Source organism: Leuciscus leuciscus (genome assembly GCF_965113295.1).
Source record: "Leuciscus leuciscus genome assembly, chromosome: 23".
NCBI lineage: Eukaryota > Metazoa > Chordata > Actinopteri > Cypriniformes > Leuciscidae > Leuciscus > Leuciscus leuciscus.
In genome coordinates, this window is record NC_138747.1 from 26,059,816 (window position 1) to 26,082,509 (window position 22,694).

The 22,694-nt window shown below is 35.0% G+C and overlaps 2 protein-coding genes across 3 annotated transcripts; both read right to left on the reverse strand.

The window, feature by feature from the left end:
• Nucleotides 1-104: 104 nt before the first annotated feature.
• On the reverse strand, nt 105-5,553 carry pex11g (peroxisomal biogenesis factor 11 gamma). Of its 2 annotated transcripts, none has more exons than XM_082156554.1 (5): nt 4,810-5,553; nt 2,827-2,985; nt 2,567-2,745; nt 683-754; nt 105-590 (listed from the first exon to the last, which is right to left on the reverse strand). In XM_082156554.1, the coding sequence occupies exons 1-5, from the start codon at nt 4,870-4,872 to the stop codon at nt 365-367; spliced, it is 699 nt and encodes a 232-aa protein (XP_082012680.1). In that variant the 5' UTR covers nt 4,873-5,553; the 3' UTR covers nt 105-364. The 2 variants fall into 2 exon arrangements, with proteins under 2 accessions (XP_082012680.1, XP_082012679.1); XM_082156553.1 differs by having other exon boundaries at nt 2,827-3,012; nt 4,810-5,547.
• A 484-nt stretch (nt 5,554-6,037) lies between these two features.
• On the reverse strand, nt 6,038-20,124 carry LOC309487586 (FYN-binding protein 1). The gene is made up of 16 exons (XM_082155311.1): nt 19,998-20,124; nt 14,412-14,973; nt 14,113-14,167; nt 13,602-13,681; nt 13,205-13,239; nt 13,033-13,067; nt 11,083-11,194; nt 10,804-10,963; nt 9,842-9,995; nt 9,728-9,744; nt 9,562-9,613; nt 7,354-7,408; nt 7,065-7,227; nt 6,868-6,901; nt 6,530-6,567; nt 6,038-6,359 (listed from the first exon to the last, which is right to left on the reverse strand). The coding sequence occupies exons 1-16, from the start codon at nt 19,998-20,000 to the stop codon at nt 6,334-6,336; spliced, it is 1,581 nt and encodes a 526-aa protein (XP_082011437.1). The 5' UTR covers nt 20,001-20,124; the 3' UTR covers nt 6,038-6,333.
• Nucleotides 20,125-22,694: the final 2,570 nt, after the last annotated feature.

The following is a 22,694-nucleotide window of genomic DNA, read 5'->3' on the forward strand; positions in this document are numbered from 1 at the left end:
CGTGTCATCAAATTCAAATGAGGTATACAGAATATCCCATTCAAACTTTTGAGACTTTTAAAAATGTTACTGTTAAATGAAAGGATTCTTCACATTTTACCGAGTCATTGAAAAAATAGTCATTTATTTCGCAATTATAGCATTTTCACATTATTGTATAAACATTTTCACAAATACATTCATCCATCTACAATTGAATAAAACATTGTTTTTTAACTATTCACCAGAGTAGAAGTTAACGGAATTTCAAAATACAGACTTATCAGTGAGTCTGTATAAATTGCACACTGTTAAAACATAATTATCATTTATTAAATAATACATTACAAATAGTAGGCTACCAGATATGTGTGTGTGTAATGCTTTAGGTACATGCTCCTTGATCACTGGAGCTCATCTGTAGAAGACCTATCAGAGACGAGGCCGTTCCCATCAGTCCCACCAACCATGGAGGAAACCGTCCAGCCCACAGAAATCCAGGCGACATCCAATGAACGGCATTGCTGAGATCTGCCAAACTGCTCAGGACACTGAACACTTCCCCTCTGATCTGCCTCCGGAGCGCAGCTTTCTGAGAAAGTGCTTCCTCCCTGGTATTCAGACACAATGAGCCATTCTGTGTTTATGCAATAGGCAGTGAATATGGGAACATTAACATGCAGAGCGAAACTTTAACACCAACCTGTTGTCAGCTGAACCTGACCATTGACACTTCTGCACTTTTCTCTTCAGAATCTGGATGGATCTAATGGATCTAAAAACAAAGATTTTTGCTATTTACCAAAGACAAACGCATATTAATGTAAAGTCTGTAACCACTAGTGAAAATGCGTGGTTTGCATTTAAAGAAAAATAATACAACACTTCCTCACTAAATAAATTTTTGTAATGTTTTTGAAAGAAGTCTCTGTTACACCTTATTTTAAGGTGTCCTTGTTACAGAGTAATATTAAAATTTAAGTACAGAGTAATATTAATTAACAACATGTACTTACTATAGAGTAGGTTCTAGTTTAGGGTTAGTTGCTTGTAATTATCCATAATTTACTGTTATTACTGAACATTTAACTTGTAACAAGGACACTGTAAAATAAAGTGTAAAATAAAGTCTCTTAAGAATGCATTAATTGATCAAACCTATAGTAAAAACAATAATATACTGTGAAATGTTATTACAATTTAATATATATATATATATATATATATATATATATATATATAATTATTTATTTTTTATATTTTATATATATTTATTTTTTATTGTAAATCATTTTATTTCAAGTAACGAAAATGTTTTTCTATTGGTTTTAGTTTCAGTTAACCATCACCATCAGTTAACTTATTTACAAACTGCTGTTCGCCTACTATATAGGAGGCAAAGGATACAGGGTTAGTAATAAAAAAAATAAAAAAATTGTCATAAATTTGGCTATATAAAAAATTTCAACCTAAAATTTTATTTCCAAGTTTAAATTAAGTTTTGGGATCTGAATTGTCATTTGTATCCTTACTTTTTACGAATTATGTTGTACTGATACTGTAACTGATTCTAATTAATGAATGTGAATTGCGATACTGAATAATGAACAGAATTTGTTAGACCGCCTTCCATTTTGTACGTTTGTGGGATTACTGGGATTTTGTACGTTTGTGATGTGTTTTACTATTTTGTGAATTGTATGCTGTAAGTTAATGAAATTAACTATGTTTTACTGAGTATTTTTACACATTTGACAATCTTTGGTGATTTTTGAATGAAACATTTAAAATTAAATAAGAAAAATGTTGCGGATTTTTTTAATTAATCATACCTAACATTTATTTTTCTTGCAGGATTAACAATTATATGCTTTTGAAACCTGAAATGTCCCCAAACACTCAGTCAGGTGTCTGTGTGTGTGAATCATCTCCAAATATAACAAAAGGGGAAATTAAACTAGACAGATGTCTAAATATATAAACTCATGACTTTGAGTAACAAAGCTTCTACCTAGTAACAGAAGGGTTTGCTGGATTATACATGTGAAGAACCAATCATATTGTAGGAAAATGATGTAATGTATCATGTCACCTTTGTCATGCTCCTATTCTATAAAAACTGTTGTATTCTTTTTGCTGGTGGGATTCTCTCTGAAATTGGTCTGAGATCCTCCGGCTGTGATTAAAGCATATTCGAAGGCATTGTCTGGAGTCTGTCTGGTTACTGCTGTGCAGCAAGTTATAAGACACAAGAGATCTTATTCCCGGGTACTAGTGTAAATAGGGACGAGACGTCGTCCAACTCGAAGACAGTTGTCGACTGTAGACGCAGTGCAAGAGTTTACATTTTATTAAGTGTCGACTGTAGATGCTTGGGTGTCGACTGGAGATGCCCCAGGTAAACTTAAGTCAGGTGCGTAGGGGAAAATCTGATACAGGATCTTTCTGTTTTCTTGAAAAAAATATTTTTTTCCCAGATCCCTGCACCCTGAGTCCGTAGAGCACAGTGATTTCATCCTTTCGGATCTTCTCAGGTTTAAATGAAAAAATGTTCAATCTGTTCTCTTCTGGACCCTACACACTTTACCTGAGTATGTTGAGGATGAGTGACATGCCCCAGAGGCCCGTGCTCAGCACCCACCACTTGTCAGATTTGGTTTTGATGAGCTCTGCATCTGCGGCCCAGGCGATATGCTCGCAGGGGTAATACAGCTGATCAGCTATATTATTCAGAATTGACATCCAGCGCACCAAAGCGTCCTCCTCCTGGGAAAAAAAGGCCATTAAGTCAGAATTTCCTTCAAAACTCCAATGTTTCAATTAAACAGAGCCATCCTGTGTCCTCACCGAGGCTCCTAACCCATAGCTTGTGGAGTACGCCAGCATGGACAGGTCATCAAAGAGCCTCAGTGTGGTTCTGCAGTGACTCAACTGAGCGGAGAACAGCAGGAGACTCTTCCCCAGTGAAGACTGGGAGTTCTTTCCAGCTACAACTCCACCTACCAGCTGAGAGCCATAGCAGAGGGTCCTTATCTAGACACAGAGTAAATAAATGATAATAAAATTGCAATGCAAATCCTGCACTGATACCATCACATATGATGTCACCAATCAGCATGTATGAATAACTGGGAATGAGTAATGTGCCTGGTTACTTAATTCCTTGTATATAGTGCATTTCTATCAAGATTTACAAAGAGTAAGAATGCACTGTAAATTCGTCCAACAAAAACCGACAAGATTCTTTAACCAGATTTGCACCTATAAAATTTCTTAAACATATAAATAATGATGAAAATAAAAAAATGTTAAGGTTTATGATGCATCTTACAGTTTATAATTTTATTTTAGATTTTACTCATTCATTAGTTTTTTTAATCAGTTGTTATATATAGCCTATATATATGTATGTGTGTGTGTATATTCATGGGTTTCATCCGGTCCCTTTCCACAGGTGTATAAAAGCAAGCACCTAGATTATGAATGCAGACTGCATTGTGCTTGATTAATACACCTGTGGAAAGGGACCGGATGAAATCCATGAATACATTACCGTTTAAAAGTTTGGGGTCAGTACGATTTTTTTATGTTTTTAAAAGAAGTATCTTCTGCTCACCAAGGCTGCATTTATTTGATAAAAAAAACTATAAAAAAATAAAAAAACAGTAATATTGTGAAATATTATGACAATTTAAAATGACTGTTTTCTATTTTAATATTTTAAACTGTAATTTATTCCTGTGATCAAAGCTGAATTTTCAGCATCATTACTCCAGTCTTCAGTGTCACATGATCCTTCAGCAATCATTCTAATATGATGATTTGATGCTCAAGAAACAGTTATGATTATTATCAATGTTGAAAACAGTTATTTACATTTTTATTTCATGATGCTATGATGAATAGAAAGTTCAAAAGAACACCATTTATCTGAAATCTAAAGCTTTTGTAACATTAAACACTACCGTTCAAAAGTTTGGGGTCAGTAAGAATTTTTATTTTATTTTTTGGGGGGAAATAAATAAATCAATACTTTTATTCATCAAGGATTAGTTAAACTGATCAAAAGTTACAGTAAAGATATTTATAATGTTAGAAAATATTCTATTTTAAATAAATGCTGTTCTTTTGAACTTTCTATTCATCAAAGAATTTTGAAAAAAAAATGTACACAACTGTTTTTAACAGTTTCTTGAGCATCAAATCATATTAGAATGATTTCTGAAGGATCATACTGAAGACTGGAGTAATGATGCTGAAAATTCAGCTTTGATCACAGGAATACATTACAGTTTAAAATATATTAAAATAGAAAACAGTCATTTTAAATTGTCATAATATTTCACAATATTACTGTTTTTTTATTATTGTTTTTTATCAAATAAATGCAGCCTTGGTGAGCAGAAGATACTTCTTTTAAAAACATTAAAAAATCTTACTGACCCCAAACTTTTGAACGGTAGTATATATGTGTGTGTGTGTGTGTGTGTGTGTGTGTGTGTGTGTGTGTGTGTGTGTGTGTGTGTGTGTGTGTGTGTGTGTGTGTGTGTGTGTGTGTGTGTGTGTGTGTGTGTGTGTGAAATGGCTCATATTAAAAAAAATCTCTAAAATTGACAGAAAAATAAATGGAATTTATATCGTATTTTACAGTTTAATTTTGCATTTTATTTTGTATTATTTTTATTAAGATAATTTGTTTTTAATTCAGTGCCAACTGTTATTTGATTACATAATAAAAGGGGTGAAGTTCATAGACAATGAACGTTATAATACTTTTTGTCTATTATATATAATATGGGGTTCTTATGAAGCGTGTAAATACAAACTTACCATTTTATCTCTTCCTCTGTATGACTCTAACACATTAATGAAGGACTCGACTGAACTCTGCATGATTCGTCTGTTTACTTCTCATCTGCAGACACGCAATCATGCGGAGACACTGTCAGTTTCTCAGACGAAAGATGTGACGTGGTAACGTTACATCCATCAATAACTTTTCAGAATGTAAGAAATATAAAGCACATTTAAGGCGGGGTTGCTTTTTAAACCAATTTAAAATTCATCCTTTTGGCCGCAGTTTAGTGGACTTCGTACAGGATATGATTTATGTTCAGTGTTCATGTCAGACCAAAGCAATCAAGAGCCGATTTGACTTGTGTCGGAAAAATACGTCATGGGCCTTTTTTAATACAGTGGAAAACGTACAAAATATTTGTATATTTAAGAATATGTGAAATAAACCAATAAAACCAATAACAAAAGTCAACATTTAGTACAGTTATTGCCTATATGTATATAAATAAATAAATGTTTGGGCCTTTACATACATTTGGAAAATCCTTAGAATTATAACTGTTTTTATGAGTTTCTTGTTTTGTGTTTTCATATTTGAAAGGGTTTCAAAGTACACTGTGAGATCAGAATTAGAAAAAGTAATATATGTGTAGGTATAAAAAATTGTTTTTTTTAAAAATTGTTTTGTCTTGTGCATGTAAAACTTTGTCAAAACAATTAAAATATTAACAATATAATTTTGTTCTTCAGAAAAATATGGGTTTTGTAAAAATCGAATAAAAAATGTGCTGATGTGAAAGTGAAAGTGAAAGTGACACGTGACGGCCAAGTATGGTAACCCATACTTGGAATTTGACTTCTGCATTTAACCCATCCAAGTTAATGCACACACATTAGGAGCAGAGTAGTGAGTAGTTAACACACACACACTGCAAACGTGGATACACACACCCAGAGCAGCGGGCAGCCTTTGTGTGGCGCCCGGGGAGCGATTAGGGGTTAGGTGCCTTGCTCAAGGGCACCTCAGTCATTTCCCACCGGTTCTGGAATCGAACCAGCAACCTTTGGGTTACCAGTTCAACTCCCTAACCACTAGGCCATGACTGCCCCTGACTGTGTTGGTGAAGAAAACACTTGGCATTGCATTGCAAGAAGAAGAAGAAGAAAGAGCATCATTATTGTAATAGTTACACAGTGACACAGTACAGTTACACGTTTACAAGTGAATAATGAACCACCAATAAATAAGTAAATAAATATATCAAATGAAATATAAAATCTTTATTTCTTTTCTTCTTTTTTTAACAGTGCTGGAATGTCAATACCACAAAAGAGAAAGATCTAACAGCAGGTATCAAATCTAACAAATATTAAATCATCCCTATGATAATTACAAGTAAAAATCTTTACAAAATATATTTCTTTCAATAATAATACTTCTTATAATTATAATGTTCGATAATAATTATTTCTACAATATACAAAACTTTGAGCTTTAGTTTCCTGAAGCAAATAGGTTCAAACCATTTCATTCAATCCCCATCATCTTCAAACAGGTCAGCTGTCATCATTGTCATATATATCTGCCATTAAACAAACAAATACACAATTAATAAATCAAATCATGTAAATTTTTTTATAATTATTTGCTAATATAATTACAAATAAAATTAATAAAACATTTTTTTTTTCTACTACAACAGCTAGCATTAAAAAGTAAAACATTTAATTTAGGAGAAAGAAAAGAATGTACCTGAAGCATTGTCAATGTCATCGTAAACATCATTCTCCCTGAAAATGATAACAGAGGATAACATTAAAAAAAGGAAGAAAAAAAAGTCAAATTGGTTTCACAGACAAGGCTTAGATTAAGCCAGGATTAGTTTAATTAGGACATTGAAGTAGCTTTTATAAATGTGCCTTAGAGAAGAAACATTACTGCTGTGCATCTCGAAACAAAACAACGGCACTGACACATTTTAAGATATGCCAGTGCAAGTTGCTTTCAGTTAAAACAGCTCAAACAGCTTATGCCTTGTGTATGAAACCGGGGGATTGTGTATTACTGTATATAAATAAATGAATACATACTCATGCAGGAGGTAATTCAAGGGCACATATCCATCTGTGCAAAGAGAAAGAGTATACAATCATTTAATCATGATAAATGATTGTATTCAAAATAAAAGCTGATCTTTAAATCACTGTGCTCTTGGTTTTAATAGAACTGAAGAAAGAAGGCAAAGCTTCAATAGCATATATTTCCCAGCAGGAGGCGTTTGACTCACATTTCCCCTCGCTATTACGGCACAGAACTCGCTTCTTGCTGGTCTCCTGTATAACCTCAAGAATCTCTCCACGGATCACCGGAAGCTCTTTGTTCCCGACCTTCTTCAAACTGGCATTAGGGTCCACCATCATGCTGTACAGAACTCGGATGGGCCCTTCAAACTGTTAAATAGTTTGATATCTTTTATATTTTACAATTTAAGACACCTTACAGCTTCTCATGGCAATGATCAACAAGAATTGAAGTTAAACCGTTAAAAAAAATTGACAAAAGAAAGACAGATTTACCTTGAATTTCTTTCTCAACTCTTTCTCCTGCAGCTTGGCCTTTTTCGGATCATGGCTAAACAAAAACATATGGTATTAATATTAACTCTCATATGCATGATGTTCACTAGTGCACAGAACATTTTAAATAATAATAATAATAAAAAACACCTAACCATTCAGGGTGTGATGTTAATTTTGAAAGAAAAAGACATTTGATTTGTTCTGAAGTCAAAAGACTGTTTTTTACAGAGTGTTGAAAACAAATATGAGATGGGAGGAAAAATAACTGACCGCAAAGTTTCTTGTGGGAATGCAAAAACATGTGCGGGAGAACGGAAAAGCATTGCCAAATAAGTTTTCCTCCCTTCTAATTTTTTCTTCTTCACAATGTCCCTTTAGGGGCTCCGTAGGTTATAACTTTTTTAAGGGAGTAAAATAAAAGGGTATCTGAAAAGTAAGACCGATTAGCCCTAACTAATTGTTAGCTGGTCAGTCTTAACTTGGCAGCTATGTTTAAGCCACTGGCCTCAGGTAAGGGAAGCTAAAACAAAAGCTCTCTTTATCCTCTGTGGTAGTTTACACTTTAGTTATCCATTAACATACAATTCAAATGGGATTTAGAAAGTTTTGTTTAAAGCACATCAAGCTGAAGAGAGACACTTCAGCAGCTTTCATACATACAATATGACACAAAAATAGCAAATAAAAGGGAAACAATTGGTGTTATTGCTTGTTTTGTAATGGAACACAACACAGACATATATATGCCTTAAGGTGCGTTCACATCACTGAAATTTTGGCAAATTTTGCAGGCAAAAGCAGGTCCATTGTCTATTGTCTACACAGTGTAGCTGTAGCGATGTACAGGCCTGAAGCACACATCACACAGAACTCACTTTCAAACCAAGCAGCTTTCTGATGGTCAACGCAGCAAATCTACGTGACCAACTTGAACTCGCTGTGAAATCTGCATGGGGAAATCTTTCACCCTCATGCGAAATTCTAAATTGCATGGATTCCTATTGAAATGACTGAATTTCGCCAGCGAAAATTCCCCAAACAACTTGTGGCCACACCTTTAGTAAATGAAAATGAGTCTGTGATGTTCTACGTCTAAGTCAAGTCAAATATTGGCAACCTAGGTTTTTTAAATTATTATTATTTTCAGTCGTATTTTGTAGTTCCATCATCCGAGTGATCGACACTAAGGCACACAACAGTAGAACGCACTAAACAGACGGAAAAAAGGTTCTATATAAGGAGAAATGTCTTAAATGATTGCATAATGTTTAATGGGTTATTGCTTTGTTTTTTCTGGTCATGAAGTATGTTTACGAGCTGTTTGATTCACAAACTTTATACAAAATAAGCCATGATTAAATAATTTTAATTAAATCCATAAAATGATCCCATGATAAAAACCCATAAAAGAAGCACCTCACAGAACCCTTAAAGCTCCACTGAAGTGCCTTGAAACGCACAGCATTATTTAGTGTTGACTTAATTTCCACTGAAACAGGAATACAAGTAATAACATATCAAACAGCTCCTCCCCTTTTTTAAAATAGCCAATAGTGTTTGGTTTATATCAAAGCTCGGCCAGAGCCATTGAGCTCGGTAAAGCCCCAGTTTCCTCCAAATCTCGAACCGTTTCTCCTCCTAATCTACTTGACTTGCACATCTTTCACACTCCGCTCTGTGTATCGTGTCTCTGGACCGGAGCAGACTGTGTGTGCGCAGCAGGGGTTCGCGTGACACTAACGTGAAACCAAACTTCATTCACCCCAATGGAAACTATATTTACACTGTCTGAATTTTTCCCTGTACCCTTTATAGTGGGTATAGGCCATTCACCATGTCGAAAATAGTAAATGTATGTGCCAAATGTAAATAGTATGTGTCATTCACCATGTCGAAAATAGTAAATGTGTGAATAAGTGACAGATTTTAGCCACAGCTTCAGCGTCTATTTTTAATGTAGGGGCGGGACACAAATTTGGTCATAGTTTTGTAGTACACTAGCTTTTCGATAACATTAAGTCTAACATGTTCAAACTAAAAGACAAAAAACTTCAATTTTGATTTCATGAGGACTTTAAGGTAACTTTAACGTTTCTTCTAAGAGTGCAATCTGTTCTCTCACAGCCTCATTTTCATTTGTGTAAAATTAAATATTGGTGACTACGGTCCATTTGTTAAAACAAAAGAAAGAAAGACAATAGACACCTGATCTCTGGGGGAGGAGGAGGAAACTCATGGTCCACATCATCATAAACATCTGAGAATAGAAGACCCCAAACATATCAATCCATGCAAAACAATCTCTGAAAATAGACTTTTCAAACCAATGCATAAAAGCCCTCTAAAAGATTAGTCGTGTACGTTAACTCACCATCACTTTGGAAACTGCTGCAAAGAGAAGAAGAAAACACAATATGAGCTCAAACTTTTGAGTCATATAAGAAACATCCTCTGTCTTCCCTCAACATGAGGCTTGAGGTCTCACCTGTCCAGTTGGTCGCTGGAGCCGATATCATCATAAAATTCTGGGTCGATGGCCCGGCCTACAGAAGGCTGGAAGGACGGGGTGGCTTGACCACGGATTTTACGCTTCACTTCCTCATAATCCACATCCACACAGGAGTTACTGATGTAGCCAACTGCAATGGTTAACACATATTCATAACTTTATGAATATTTTACTGGTTTTTTTCTTTTTCTTTGGTTATTAAGAAATTGTCCAGCCAAGTTGATAGCTAGATAGACTTTTAAAAAAGATGCTGGGTTAAAATGTAGTTAAATATAAGTAAAAGTTTTGACGAAATGAAAGTAGAAACAGATCCTTTTTTTCATTGTGACATATGTCCGAGTGAATGGGAATATCGAAAAAGAAAAAATGCAGGGCGGGGACTTGGTTTAATACAACGATTGAACTTCCATTGAGTGGAGGAAGATCTGAATGTGAGCTTGAATTTGATTGTAAGAAAGAGGCTGGATTTAGGCACACTAAATGATTGAAGAAATGAATGATTACTAAATTATTACATGATCAGTTCTTCCACCTAGAACTGCAATCCCACAGCCAAAAGGATAATTATACAATATTTACAGTTCAAATATATCATGGTCTGTCTGAATACTAATCAGCCAATCAGAATCCATCCTGCTGAAATGAGCTTGAGCATTTAAAGTAACAGACAACACACTTACAATAAATAGGACGACACAGTCCGCTGGTGTGGACTCTAATATAGTTATCCTTCTTGGTGTGAACGGACATAATTCATTCAAATAAATGTTATAATTCATAAATAATAAATGTAACCTTACTGCACTACTTTATCTCTGTGTCTGATTTAAAGCGGAGTAGAATTCCACTGTAAGTGCTTTGCTGTAAACATGATTTTCACATGATCATGTCACAGTTCAGGACTTCAGCTTATGCAAACTTAAGCTTATTTGACTTACAGCTGCCCCTCATGTTTCGTGCCAGCCATTTCCCTTCAGGGTTGTTGTTCACACGGATGATCTCCACGTTCTCACCCTGTCGCACCATCAGGTCATTCTTTCCTCCCTGCCAGTCCTCTCGCACACGAGCCATGTGGATCACCTCAATAGGTCCATTCAGCTGTGTGATCAAACACGAGTATGAACATGCGAATGTCTGCAGGAAGCATGCGAAAACGCACATAAACACATTCATGACATCCTGCCTCTTTTTAGCTTCAACACAGACAAAATTGTTACCTTAAATTTTTTTCTATACTCGTTTTCCCGCTTCTGTGTTTCCTTCAGTTCTTTCTTGTCCAGCTCTCCCTTTTTATTCTCTTTTGAGACTCTCCTCTCAGCAGGAACAGGTCTGCAACATATAGAAATATGGTTAAAATTAAAGGAACAGTTCAAACCAAATTCACTCACTGTCTTCAGTGGAACACAAAAGGAGAAATTCTGAAGAATGTTCATGCTACTCTTTTTGCTTTCATTTTGCTGGAAAGAGTAATTTCATGAGGGTGAGTGAATTGAGTTAGAGTAAAGAATAATGTTAATTTTAGGGTGAACATTTCTTTTAAAGGTTATAATTTAAGTGATTGTTCTGCAGTCTGAGGCTGTCAGTACATATGGATGTAATATAACAAGATATTTATTCATAGATTATAGATTTCTTGTACTAAAAGTTTTGCAAGACCATCTTATACCCTTACAATTGAATAAGCTACAGTATTTTTGCTATTGTACTTTTTAGACTTATATACAGGGATGCACCAATATTAAAATTGAGGCAGATACCAATAAGCCAGTAGTTATTTTCATCTTAAGGTCAATAAGATAAACAAATAAACCATTTCAAGTGGTTTGAAGTACACTACAGTTAAAAAAGGGCAACTCTCATGTTTACCAAGGCTGCATTTATTTGATTAAAAATGCAGTAAAATAGTAATATTGTGAAATTTTATTACAATTTAAAATAACTGTTTCTATTTTAATATATTTTAAATTCTAATTTATTCCTGTGATCAAAGGTGAATTTTCAGCATCATTACAGTGTCACATGATCCTTCAGAAATCATTCAAATATGCTGATTTCTTGTTATTATAAAACATTTCTTGTTATTATCAATTTTGAAAATTGTATTTATTTATTGGTGGAAACTGATAAAAAAAATCAGGATTCTTTGAAGAATATAAAGTTCAAAAGAACACCATTCATTTGGAACAGTTTATTGTCACTTTGGATTATTTAATGCATCATTGCTGAATAAAAGTATTCATTTATTTGCTGACCTCCAAATTTAAACTTAAATTAATAATAATTTTATAAATAAAACACTAGCAAATACATTACAAATAATACAACACATAAATTTAGCACCACATTATAATGTACAGTACAAAAATGGGTATTCATTTAGACTTGTTAAAGATTACGTTTAACATTTTTAATAAATTATAAAGAGTTTAAAACACTTAGGTGACAGCAAATGTTGTTTAAATAGGGGAAACTAGCATGCAATTAAATATTAAATATCCAATATCGACCGTTATCAATACAACTTTTCTAATATTGATCAATATCAGATAAGGTATCAATATATCATGAATTCAAGCGGTGCAATTTTACATTTATATTGAATCATTTAGCAGACGCTTTTATCCAGAGTGACTTACAAATGAATAGAGCAAGAGAAGCAATCAAACCAACAATAGGTCAACAATATGCAAGTGCTGTGACCAGTCCCAGTTAGTCCAGCACAGTACACGTAGGATTTTTTATTTATTTTTTATAAATAAAAAATAAATAGACGTACAGAATAGAATAGTAAGTGTTACTATTAATGGACCAAGTGTTGACGAAAAAGCCATTTCTTGAAAATGGCTCAGCTGCTCGGGTTGATTTAGGCAGGTCATTCCACCAGCAGGGAACAGTTAAGGTAAAGTGATTTTGTGTCTCTTCGGGATGGCACCACAAGGCGCCGTTCACTTGCAGAACGCAAGTTTCTAGAGGGCACTTACGTCTGAAGTAGTGAGTTTAAGCATAGGGGTGCATTTTAATGTGTTCATGTTTGTGGCATCATAATTATGAACATTTGTGAACAAGCTGATTTTGCAGTTCAGTTTCAGTAATGGTCTGGGTGGTGTGGGAGGGATCTTTGTATCGTAAATGTTTTGTAAATGCATGGTTGTAAATTTTTGACTTACATGTCTGGGTCTTCATAGATATCTTGATCACTGTCCTACAATACAAAAAAATAGCATATTAGAGCACATGCTAGACTGCACTACAGCACTGTAACCACAGCACATGGAGACCCTTAAACATACATCCTCACTTTCACTTGTTCTGACACACATACACGCAAAAATAACCCACCTCGTGCTGAGAAGGGTAACTGTCAGTCCATGAGTCTGCAACATGAAGTATGAGATTGGTGAATGTATTTTTTTTAATGGAAATAATTCTGTAATTATCTGCTTCACATAGTAAAGAAAAAAATACACACACACAACACATTTGAGACACATGCAAGATAATATTTTGCCCGCCACAGTGCTATGGTGTTGTGAATGGTCACCAGGGCACTGCTTTGTGGTTTTTTAGCCCATTGCTATGTGGTTTCTTACTGGCATGAGTTTAAAGAGCCCACCCTCGAGTCTATGATAATCTGATCTCCAGATATGGCTTGGGTCGCTCAATGTAAATCTATGAGATTCTTTCTTCTGCTTTATCGCCCACCAAGCAAAATTCAAAAGAATATATTCATGTTTACCTCTTGGCTTGGGAGGCGGGGGAGGAGGTGGTGGGAGTGCGCTGATGTCATCATACGTTTCCTGCTCCGGGGGCACATCTCTGATCCAGACAACACAAAGGAGAGTTAGATCAGATCAGATACTTACCCAATCAGACTCATTGACAACAAACATACTTTACATTTACTAATGACAATACAGTGGGATAAAAACAACCGATAAACATAATGCAACACAATACATGCTTTTCTGAGCTGGTTTCATAAGAATCTACATAAAGAGTCAGGAAATGCCACAGAGCGTGCTTTACACCCACATACTTCCAGGATGAAAGTTTGCACTGTAAGATGCATGCATAAAGCGACACAATAGAATTGAAGGTGTTGTGTTGTGCAATTCAGAATGATTGTCTCTTTATACTTCAGAGATACAATACTGATATGGAAAACTTTATACCTTTGTTACAGTTTGCTTTCCCTTCCGCACTGGCAATCTAGACAACTACATATTGAACAACCAGATATTACTCACAATTCTGGAAACGATGATGTCCACTGGCTGGGTTTATTTGGGGGTCTTGCTGGTCCTGATCAAACACAAATATATCAAGTAAAACAGCTTTTCTGTTAAAACTTATTCAACACAGAGTCTTGCTTAACATGTCATGGAAAAAGTCTATGAACAATAGCTAACATTATAAATTCCTGTACTAGATCATAAGTAAAATGACCAATAAATGCAAATATTTATTGATGAGTTATCTGTTTTTATTACTGATTTGTAATAAAAGTTTGAAAAGGCATTTGTTTTCCATTCAAAATAGCTCCTACCTTTCAAACATTGTGATTCTATTGATCTTTTGGGAAGAACAACAGGGGCTTTTTTCCGAAAGTGATCCAGATTTACAGATGGAGGCCGTTTTGGTTTTGACGGTCGTGCCCCGACATTGGGAAGCGGCTTCCTTAGCGGTACTACCTCCGAGATGCTCCTTTGGCCCGGCAGTGGCGGTTTGAAAGTAGAAGGCTCTTTCATGACGCTTTGCTGTTTTAGTATCTTGCTCTGAAGAAGTTCTCCTGTCATTTTGACTCTGCTCGGCACATTGACCTCCGTAGGGGCCATTTTAGGACTCTCCTGGGCTCCTAAACGATGAGCGGGAGGAGGTCTTGGAAACACTCCTTGAGGGCCTGAGTGAAACATCTTTGGTTCACTTGAAGAGTTCAGAGGAATGATTGCTCTTGGAGGCACAACTGAAGTCTTGTTTCGGAGCACTCCATTGGTTAAAGACTCTGGCAGCGCACCAACCGTGAGAGGTCTGATGGCGGATACACCTCCGGAACCTGCCATTTCTAACTGCAATCTGGCCCGGATGGCCTTGACATCTACATTTTCTTCCTATCAAGAAAATAAAATTAATTCTCATTTGAGCTCTAAAACAATTCAAGTTCCCTTCTGACTTGTGCATTTCACAGGTAAAAACCTGTTAACTTGTTACTAGTATGTTCCCTTACTTTATATGGTGATAAATGCAATAGATCTAATGAGACATTTCATGCAATTTTACAGTAAAATACTGTTAAATGTAGTCAAGTCATCCTAATTTACAATGAAAAAACATAAATTGACATTTTCCTGAATATTCTGTGTGCTCACACTTGATGATTTTTCATTAAAATAGTTTTTAAATGTACATTAGGGCTTCTTGTTACATTTTGTTAAATGAATGTTTATTGCATTATTTTAGTGTCATATAGCCTATGTTACCATGATGGTGTTTTGCATTTGTGTGCATGACTGTGCAAGTTCTATACATTAGCTTCAGTACCTTAACTTGTAGAGAAGCTTCATGTGCTTCAATGTTTGATTCATTGTGTGACTTTCTCTTGTGTTTTTAAGGTGGTTATCAGTTTATTATAAATGTAAAAGTGTAACTATATGAAAAAAGTCAAAAGTGCACTTATGAAAATCAAAAGAAATATATCCTGTTCAATCAGTTATTAAATAAGTAGCAGACCAACCCTATGAATAAAATGACCATTCTGAGTTAATAATTTGCAGTAAGATGTTGTGATGTTAGACTGAAATGTTGTGTTTCTGCCGAGAGGAACTAGGACAACCAGTACATGACACGGTTGTAGCACTGATGGCTTCTGTCATATAAACATCCATATAAACAGCATCTGACCTTGTGGGTGCTTTACCACACAATATTAACAAGTGTCAGAGGGAAAAAACAGTTTATATGCAGGCAACAGAGCAGATGTGAGTTTTCAACAACAAAAAAATTCACTATCTGAGCTATAGTGATGAATACTTGTGACGAATGGATGGATAGATCTGTCTCACTTCAAACACATGTGTCAAACTCAAGGCCCGCGGGCCAAATCCGGCCCGCCACATTATTTTATGTGGCCCGCGAGAGCATATGGGTGTCTTAAAATTAGGAATGCAATAAAATTTAGGCTGCCGAAAATATTGCGGAAAAAAGCCGCCGCGCCCCTCCGTGTTCGGCGATGGTTTGACTCTGGCTCAGCGTGTTTTATGACTTTGCGTGCGAGTCCGCTTCCGAAGATGCATAACTTCGTTCCGTTCCCCTCGGTTCCGCTGTGTGTGTGCGCTCACTGCGCTGTGCTCTCTGCTCCGTGTCCACAGCGCGTTCTGCTCAATGTTCCGCAAGCAACCTCCGTGTGTGTGTGTGTGTGTGTGTGTGTGTGTGTGTGTGTGTGTGTGTGTGTGTGTGAGTGAGTGTTGCGAGTTCTGCTCACGCTCATTGGAAAGGCAAAGTCCGCTTAAAAAACGTACCGACATGAAATTTCTCTGGACTTGTTTCTTTTTGCAATAGTAGGCCTACTACTCTGCTGTAACATGGTGTATAGCCGTGCTGGGCAACACTGGTAAAATTACACGAATCACGATCCTCTCGTTCACTGGCCCTCTCCCTGATCTGCTCCTGCTCTGACAAAAATAGCTTTGTAGTTCTATAGGCCTACTTTATTTCGACAATTGGTAAAAAAAAAAATCTGTTAAATCTGATTCTGCTGCATAGAACTGATTAAAGAATAATATATTGATATTTTATATTATTTTAAAATAGGTACCAGTATTAGCCTTTTCACCATTTGTATCACCCCGCTTGTCTGTGTTTGCACCACTTGCATCATTAAGCCAGTAGGTGGCGACAAGTGACTGTCTTTAGGAGTGAACAATTGAACTTTAAACTGATTAGTTTTAAAAAGATTGCACTGGTTTTTGATTGAAATGTAACATCTATGCAAAATAATCCTTGAAAGATTTCTCATTTAAGGCCATTCCCGTTTGGAATATGTGTATTGTCAACAATAAGCAGAAACATTCTGCAGTCCATTTTGTAGTGTGGATCATTCATTGCAACATTTATCCTCATTCTCATTTTTAAGAATCTGTTATCTTGACAAATAATTTATGCTACTGCCCACTGACATGCTTTTAAACAAGCTATTGTTATCCCCAAAAAAATTTGGCCTTTAAACGCCTTAAAATGCACATATGTAGGTCAGAGAAATCCAAATTTTATCAGGGGAGCATGCCCCCGAACCCCCCTAACTACCTCACATTTGAATACGCATGACTGTGTGGTAATGTGTGCTGGTGTGGCTAGTACAGTGCCAGAGCTGAATTTTGAGCCAGTTTGCCCTTGCATATATACAATAATACAATATTATCTGTATCAAATCATTATTACCCAGCTCCTGATGTTTCGGGCTCATCCCCTGATGTTTTTAAAACCTAGAAACACCCCTGCAAATGCATATACAATATTTGTAACTTAAATAAGTAATAATCAAATAAAGAGACAATATATTAACATTTTAAAAGTCTTACAGTTACAACCGGCCCTTTGAGGGCAGCCATAATGCTGAAGTGGCCCTCAGTGAAAATGAGTTTGACACCCCTGAATGTTATAGGTTTAAAATACATTAAGCTTTTTGGAGTAGAGAAAATTATTTTAACTAGAAATAATTCACTGTAATAAGTCATCAACTGAGGCATGAGTTTATTACCAAAATCTAGTTTTAAGAATCAGTCATTGAAAACCCCATACGAACTGACTAGCATTAATTCACTGACTATTATAAATCTATGGGGCATTGCAAGGCATTGTACTTCTTGGTCTTGTTTATCTTCAAAATATCAGAATATCAAAAATGACATTCATTCACATATTCCTTTTACTTTTCAGTCTCCCCATCCAACCGTCTGGCTCTGTTCTAGTACTGTATGTAATGCCCACTTTACAAGAACCAATCATTTCCCAACTGATAAACTCAAACCTCATCCTTGATCACATTTAACGTTGCTCAGCGACATCCATTAAAGGTAAAACATTTCATAATAAAGATTTTGCATCAGGTTTTTTATGCAAATTTTACGAATGCTACTTGGTTTGAAATTGACTTCTGTGTGAGCCGTACTTCACCCATCACTACATTATTGATAGTGGACAACTGGAAATTTTGCTGCAATTTCGCTTATGTGATCAAACCTTGATTTGAATATTTGAAAGTTAACACCATGTTTAACCAAAAATGAGAAGACTTCCATTGTAAGCGCATTAATACAATCACGTTCTTTTATTTGCATCTTTGTTTGTCCTAATAAACTGAGGGCCGAGTCGAAATAATTTTCTGTGGTAATCAACAGTAGGCCACAGATGCTATCGATAGTTTAACTTGTAATGAACCCGAAACCTTCAGCTCAGCGGACTTAATTTCAATAGAATGCATTGTTGTTTGTTTGTTGAAAAATAGGCACTGGTCAAAACCAGTAGGGGAAGGTAGAAGTTTTAGCAGAAGTGTGCCATCTCTGTGGTGTTAGCAGAATGGACTACAATAGACCTCAGACCACACAATGTCATCATAGCATCTTCTACCCTCATTAAGACTGGGTAGTGCATGTTTCTGATTTGTCCTTATTACATTCTTTAAATGGTGAGTACATACATTTGATGCATCTGCTAACCTGCATCATATTTTATGCAACTTCACGACATCAAACATTGGGGGGAAGATAATGAACTGTCATGAAGCGAACAGCAGATTCAGAACAATAGTGAGGCACAGGAAGTGTCTTCAACCACACACCTTTGCACAGCACATCACTCAACAGTGGTTGCTATAGAAATGGCAGCCAATAGTGAGCCTTCAGCTGCATGCCTTGCTAAAAACGCAACTCGTGTCAATGACAAAAGAAAAACGAAAGCTTTGTCAAATCTGTTCTAGCCACATTCCATTATCACACTCACACTTTAAGATTACACTATAATATTCACACTATTATATTGTAGGGGAAAGGAAACACAAGTCTTTTTTTCCCCCATTTTGTAATAAGACTGACCACTAAACAGAATATCTCTAGTTTATGGTGGTTGCCCAGCGTTTGATTAACTACATCAACAATCGCATTTAAGTAATCACTTATTTCAGTCCAAAGTTCAATAATTCAATATATATATATATATGTGTGTATGTGTGTGTCTCCATGTTTTTTTATCCCGGTGGGGACACACCCCTGAATACACACTGACTCATGGGGACTTGTGTCACTGTGGGAACCTAAATTGAGGCCCCCATAAGGAAACAAGCATATAAATCATACAGAATTAGTTTTAGGTTTAGGGGTAGAGTTAGTGTAAGAGGAGAGAATATACAGTTTGTACAGCATAAAAGCCATTACGTCTGTGGATAGTCCCCACAAAGCTAGTGAACCAGACATGTGTGTGTGTGTGTGTATGTGTGTTTACCTGTTATATTATCTATTATAATAGGCCTAAATTATAATCATATAAAAGTGATTAAGTGTGAAATTTAAGGATATGGAAAAGTTTTCCAGGTATATTTAACAGCTTTTTATTTTCTCATTATCATTTTGAAAGGATGTTGAAAAGTTGCTAAAAGTATACAGTGTGAAAAAAGAATGAACAACATGTAACAAGACAACGCTGAATTACATTACCCCCGGGTTAAATATTATCTTGGTTATATATATATATATAAATATATATAAAAAACATGGTTAGAGTCTCCTCACTGCTTCTCAGAGTAAACAGATCTCTGAATAACTCAACCACACGCGTTTAGGATTTAGGGGTCTCGCCTGCTGATGATGAACAAAAACACTGGAGTACAGATCACTGTGTGACACAGCCTTTGAACAATGGTCAGCTTTTTATTTTTTATTTAAATAATTATAATTGCCCCCAAAAAAATACAAATAATAACTTATAACATGAGCAGTGACTGTTTAGATTTTATGTTTGTCAATTTTATAATAGGCTATCAGTATCAGAATCAACTAAACATTTCATCAGTAATGATTATATGGAGCATAGAAAATGCTAATTTATGTTAGTTTCACCAGAAAGAAGATCAAGGTGTCCTTACCATGTGTTTTATCTCCAGAGTTTCATGTCATGTGAGTACGGCTGAACTGAGAGGCAGACTGCAGCAGTTTCCTGAAGCACAGATGACAGATCAAACACACTTGTTACAGCAGGAAGTCAAATAGAAATGAATGAAGACAAATCCATTGGGCTACAGCATTTACATATACACCTATCTACGGGTTATATGAGGCTGAAATGCATTTAAATAAAAAACATGTCTTTCCCTTTCAAAATAAAAACATGATAAATATTGTCACCATTACAAAAAAAATAAGTTCATTTTAAGAATGCTTAAGTAAAGTTCAAATATATTTTAAGAATACTTTAAGTAGAAATTATACGAATATCAATGTAATAGAAGTATACTTGTAAGTCTACTGTTTCAATACTACTTAAGACTAAATTGGCCCACTTTGTATAAAAGCATACAGTAGAGTACACAACTATGTTTTTCATTTGTACTGAACCTATAGGTATACTGATAGTTTATGAAAGTACAGTTTGAAGTATATTCTTAGTAAACTACTGGTTTAGTAGTTATATACTGCATGTACTTGCCATTTTTCTTTAAGTGAATATAACATCATACTTATTGTTTACTATATATATATATATATATATATATATATATATATATATATATATATATATATTGCACTTTAAGTATACTATGTTCCTATTTAGGTAGCCTATTCATTTTTATAGTTGAAATATACCTTTAACCCTCTCCATTTAAAAAAAAAAATTATTCGAGCATTTATTCGAGCATCCTTCTATATCAACAATTGTATGTGGGTAAGTTTCATAAAGAAAAAATAAAAGAAAAAAACATTTTAAACAAAAGGCTAAGAAAATCGCATTTTGTCGTCCGGGTGGGATTCAGAACGATGATCAAAACACAGATGTCGTAGAATCGAGTCCATCAACACCTCAAAGCTTCACAGTCGTTTCCTCTTCTTGGGTTCAACATTTCATTCGGTAACGTTAGGCAGTTTTTAACTTATGTCCTGTTTAATGTTTGATGGGCGATCGCGTTATTTTACATTTGCGTAAGCAATCTTCTATCACTTGTTTGTTTCTGCCTCTTCTTCACCTGTGTTTTGATCAGGAGATTCAGTACTCTTTCAGAAGATGTCATAGGCTATAATAGCCTACCCTACACACATATTCAGATACTCAGAATTAGGAATACACGTTTTAAAAAATATATATAAATCAATATTTTCAAACAATATACGTTTATAAGACAGTATGTAAAAGTAAAACTATGTGAAAGGTATTTAATAGGCTACTCAATCAAAAGAGTAAACTACAGGCCAAGTATAGTATACTTGATTCTCGATCAAAAGATTTGAGTACAAGTATTTCTGTTCAAGTTTACGTGCAATTTTAAGTATATTTTCGAGAAGTAGCCTATAACTATATTTCTGGGAAGTACAGAAAAAGTAGAGTTATTTTTAGTTTAAAAGAAGTGTACAAATAGCACACTCGAATAAACTTCTTTTTCGTAAGGACGTACAGAGTCTCTAGTTTATTGATGGCCTATGGCCCTGGGCTATGATTTATTTTAATCTAAATATTTTAACATTGTTAAATATAAATAAAGGAAAACAAATATTGCCTTTGTTGACAGTGAAGTTCTCTCCTATCGAAACCTGATCGAAACTGATGTTGAGCCGAACAGAGCTTTATCTCCCTCTGTCGGTCAGATAGGTGAAATAACACAATAGTGGATTTTATCAACACAATCTTTTCATTCTTTTAAACCGAACAAAAATACTTATATATAAAAAAAAAAATAGATCAAGAATCGTTTTGGAATCGGATCGTGAGGTGCCTAAAGACTCCCACCCCTTAAGCCATTAAACATAATTAGGAATTTTAGCCTGTATAAAGCAACTTGAATTTGTAACTTTTTTTCTTTTTCTTTTACATGAGAACTACATTTGAGAATTCTAACTCAAACCCCAGAATATGTAATTCTTTGTATGATATTTTAAACATAGTGTAGCTAATATGCCATTCATTACAAACAAAAGGGACAATGCTATTTGTGTTTGTGCATCTTTCTGCCTACAGTGGCGTTTACACGTCCAAATCCTCATTAAAAATATGTGATTCAAAATGTAATAGACTTAGAAACAAACAGTTGTAGGATTCTGCTTTACAAAGCACTAAACAAATATGACAGCAAGACATTATCAATTAATCTTCTTTATTTTCACATTTAAAAATAAGTCATCTTATAACCTTTAAGTTTTCAAGAAAAAAATGCAACATTAACCGTACCAAGGCATCTTAAAATCAAATCATATAAACACTGGCTGAAGGCAAAACTATCTCAACACAGAAAGTGTGACAATGCATTTCCACACCATAGAAAAACAAATGGAAAAAACACACAAACAATTAAATGTGACTCAACATAACTGTCAGATTATGACACATATGAATCTCCCAGGGAAAAGGTCTAAGAGCTTAAATATTCTGAAGCTGACTGGAAACGTATCAAATACTACAGTAGTGCATTATATTCTGAATGGGAAGGTAAAGTCACTGTGATATTGGTTCTATTGAGCTGAATATTTCCAAAGTTTAGGCTCAGTTTACAATTATTTACTGTATAATACAACACAAGAATCAAAAAAGTTATGTAGATTTCTTTAAAATCTCAGTTTGAGACATTGAGAGTCCA

Bases quoted from the DNA above. Each gene is read 5' to 3' on its own strand.
- pex11g (XM_082156553.1), bottom strand. From the start codon at position 4,872: ATGCAGAGTTCAGTCGAGTCCTTCATTAATGTGTTAGAGTCATACAGA. The intron at 3,013-4,809 runs GTAAGTTTGTAT...CTCTGTGTCTAG, and splicing joins ACAGAGGAAGAGATAAAATG to ATAAGGACCCTCTGCTATGG. The intron at 755-2,566 runs GTAAAGTGTGTA...CTTTGTTTTTAG, and splicing joins CTCATCCTCAACATACTCAG to ATCCATTAGATCCATCCAGA.
- LOC309487586 (XM_082155311.1), bottom strand. The intron at 11,195-13,032 runs GTAAGTCAAAAA...TATATGTTGCAG, and splicing joins ATCTATGAAGACCCAGACAT to ACCTGTTCCTGCTGAGAGGA. The intron at 10,964-11,082 runs GTAACAATTTTG...TTGATCACACAG, and splicing joins AGTATAGAAAAAAATTTAAG to CTGAATGGACCTATTGAGGT.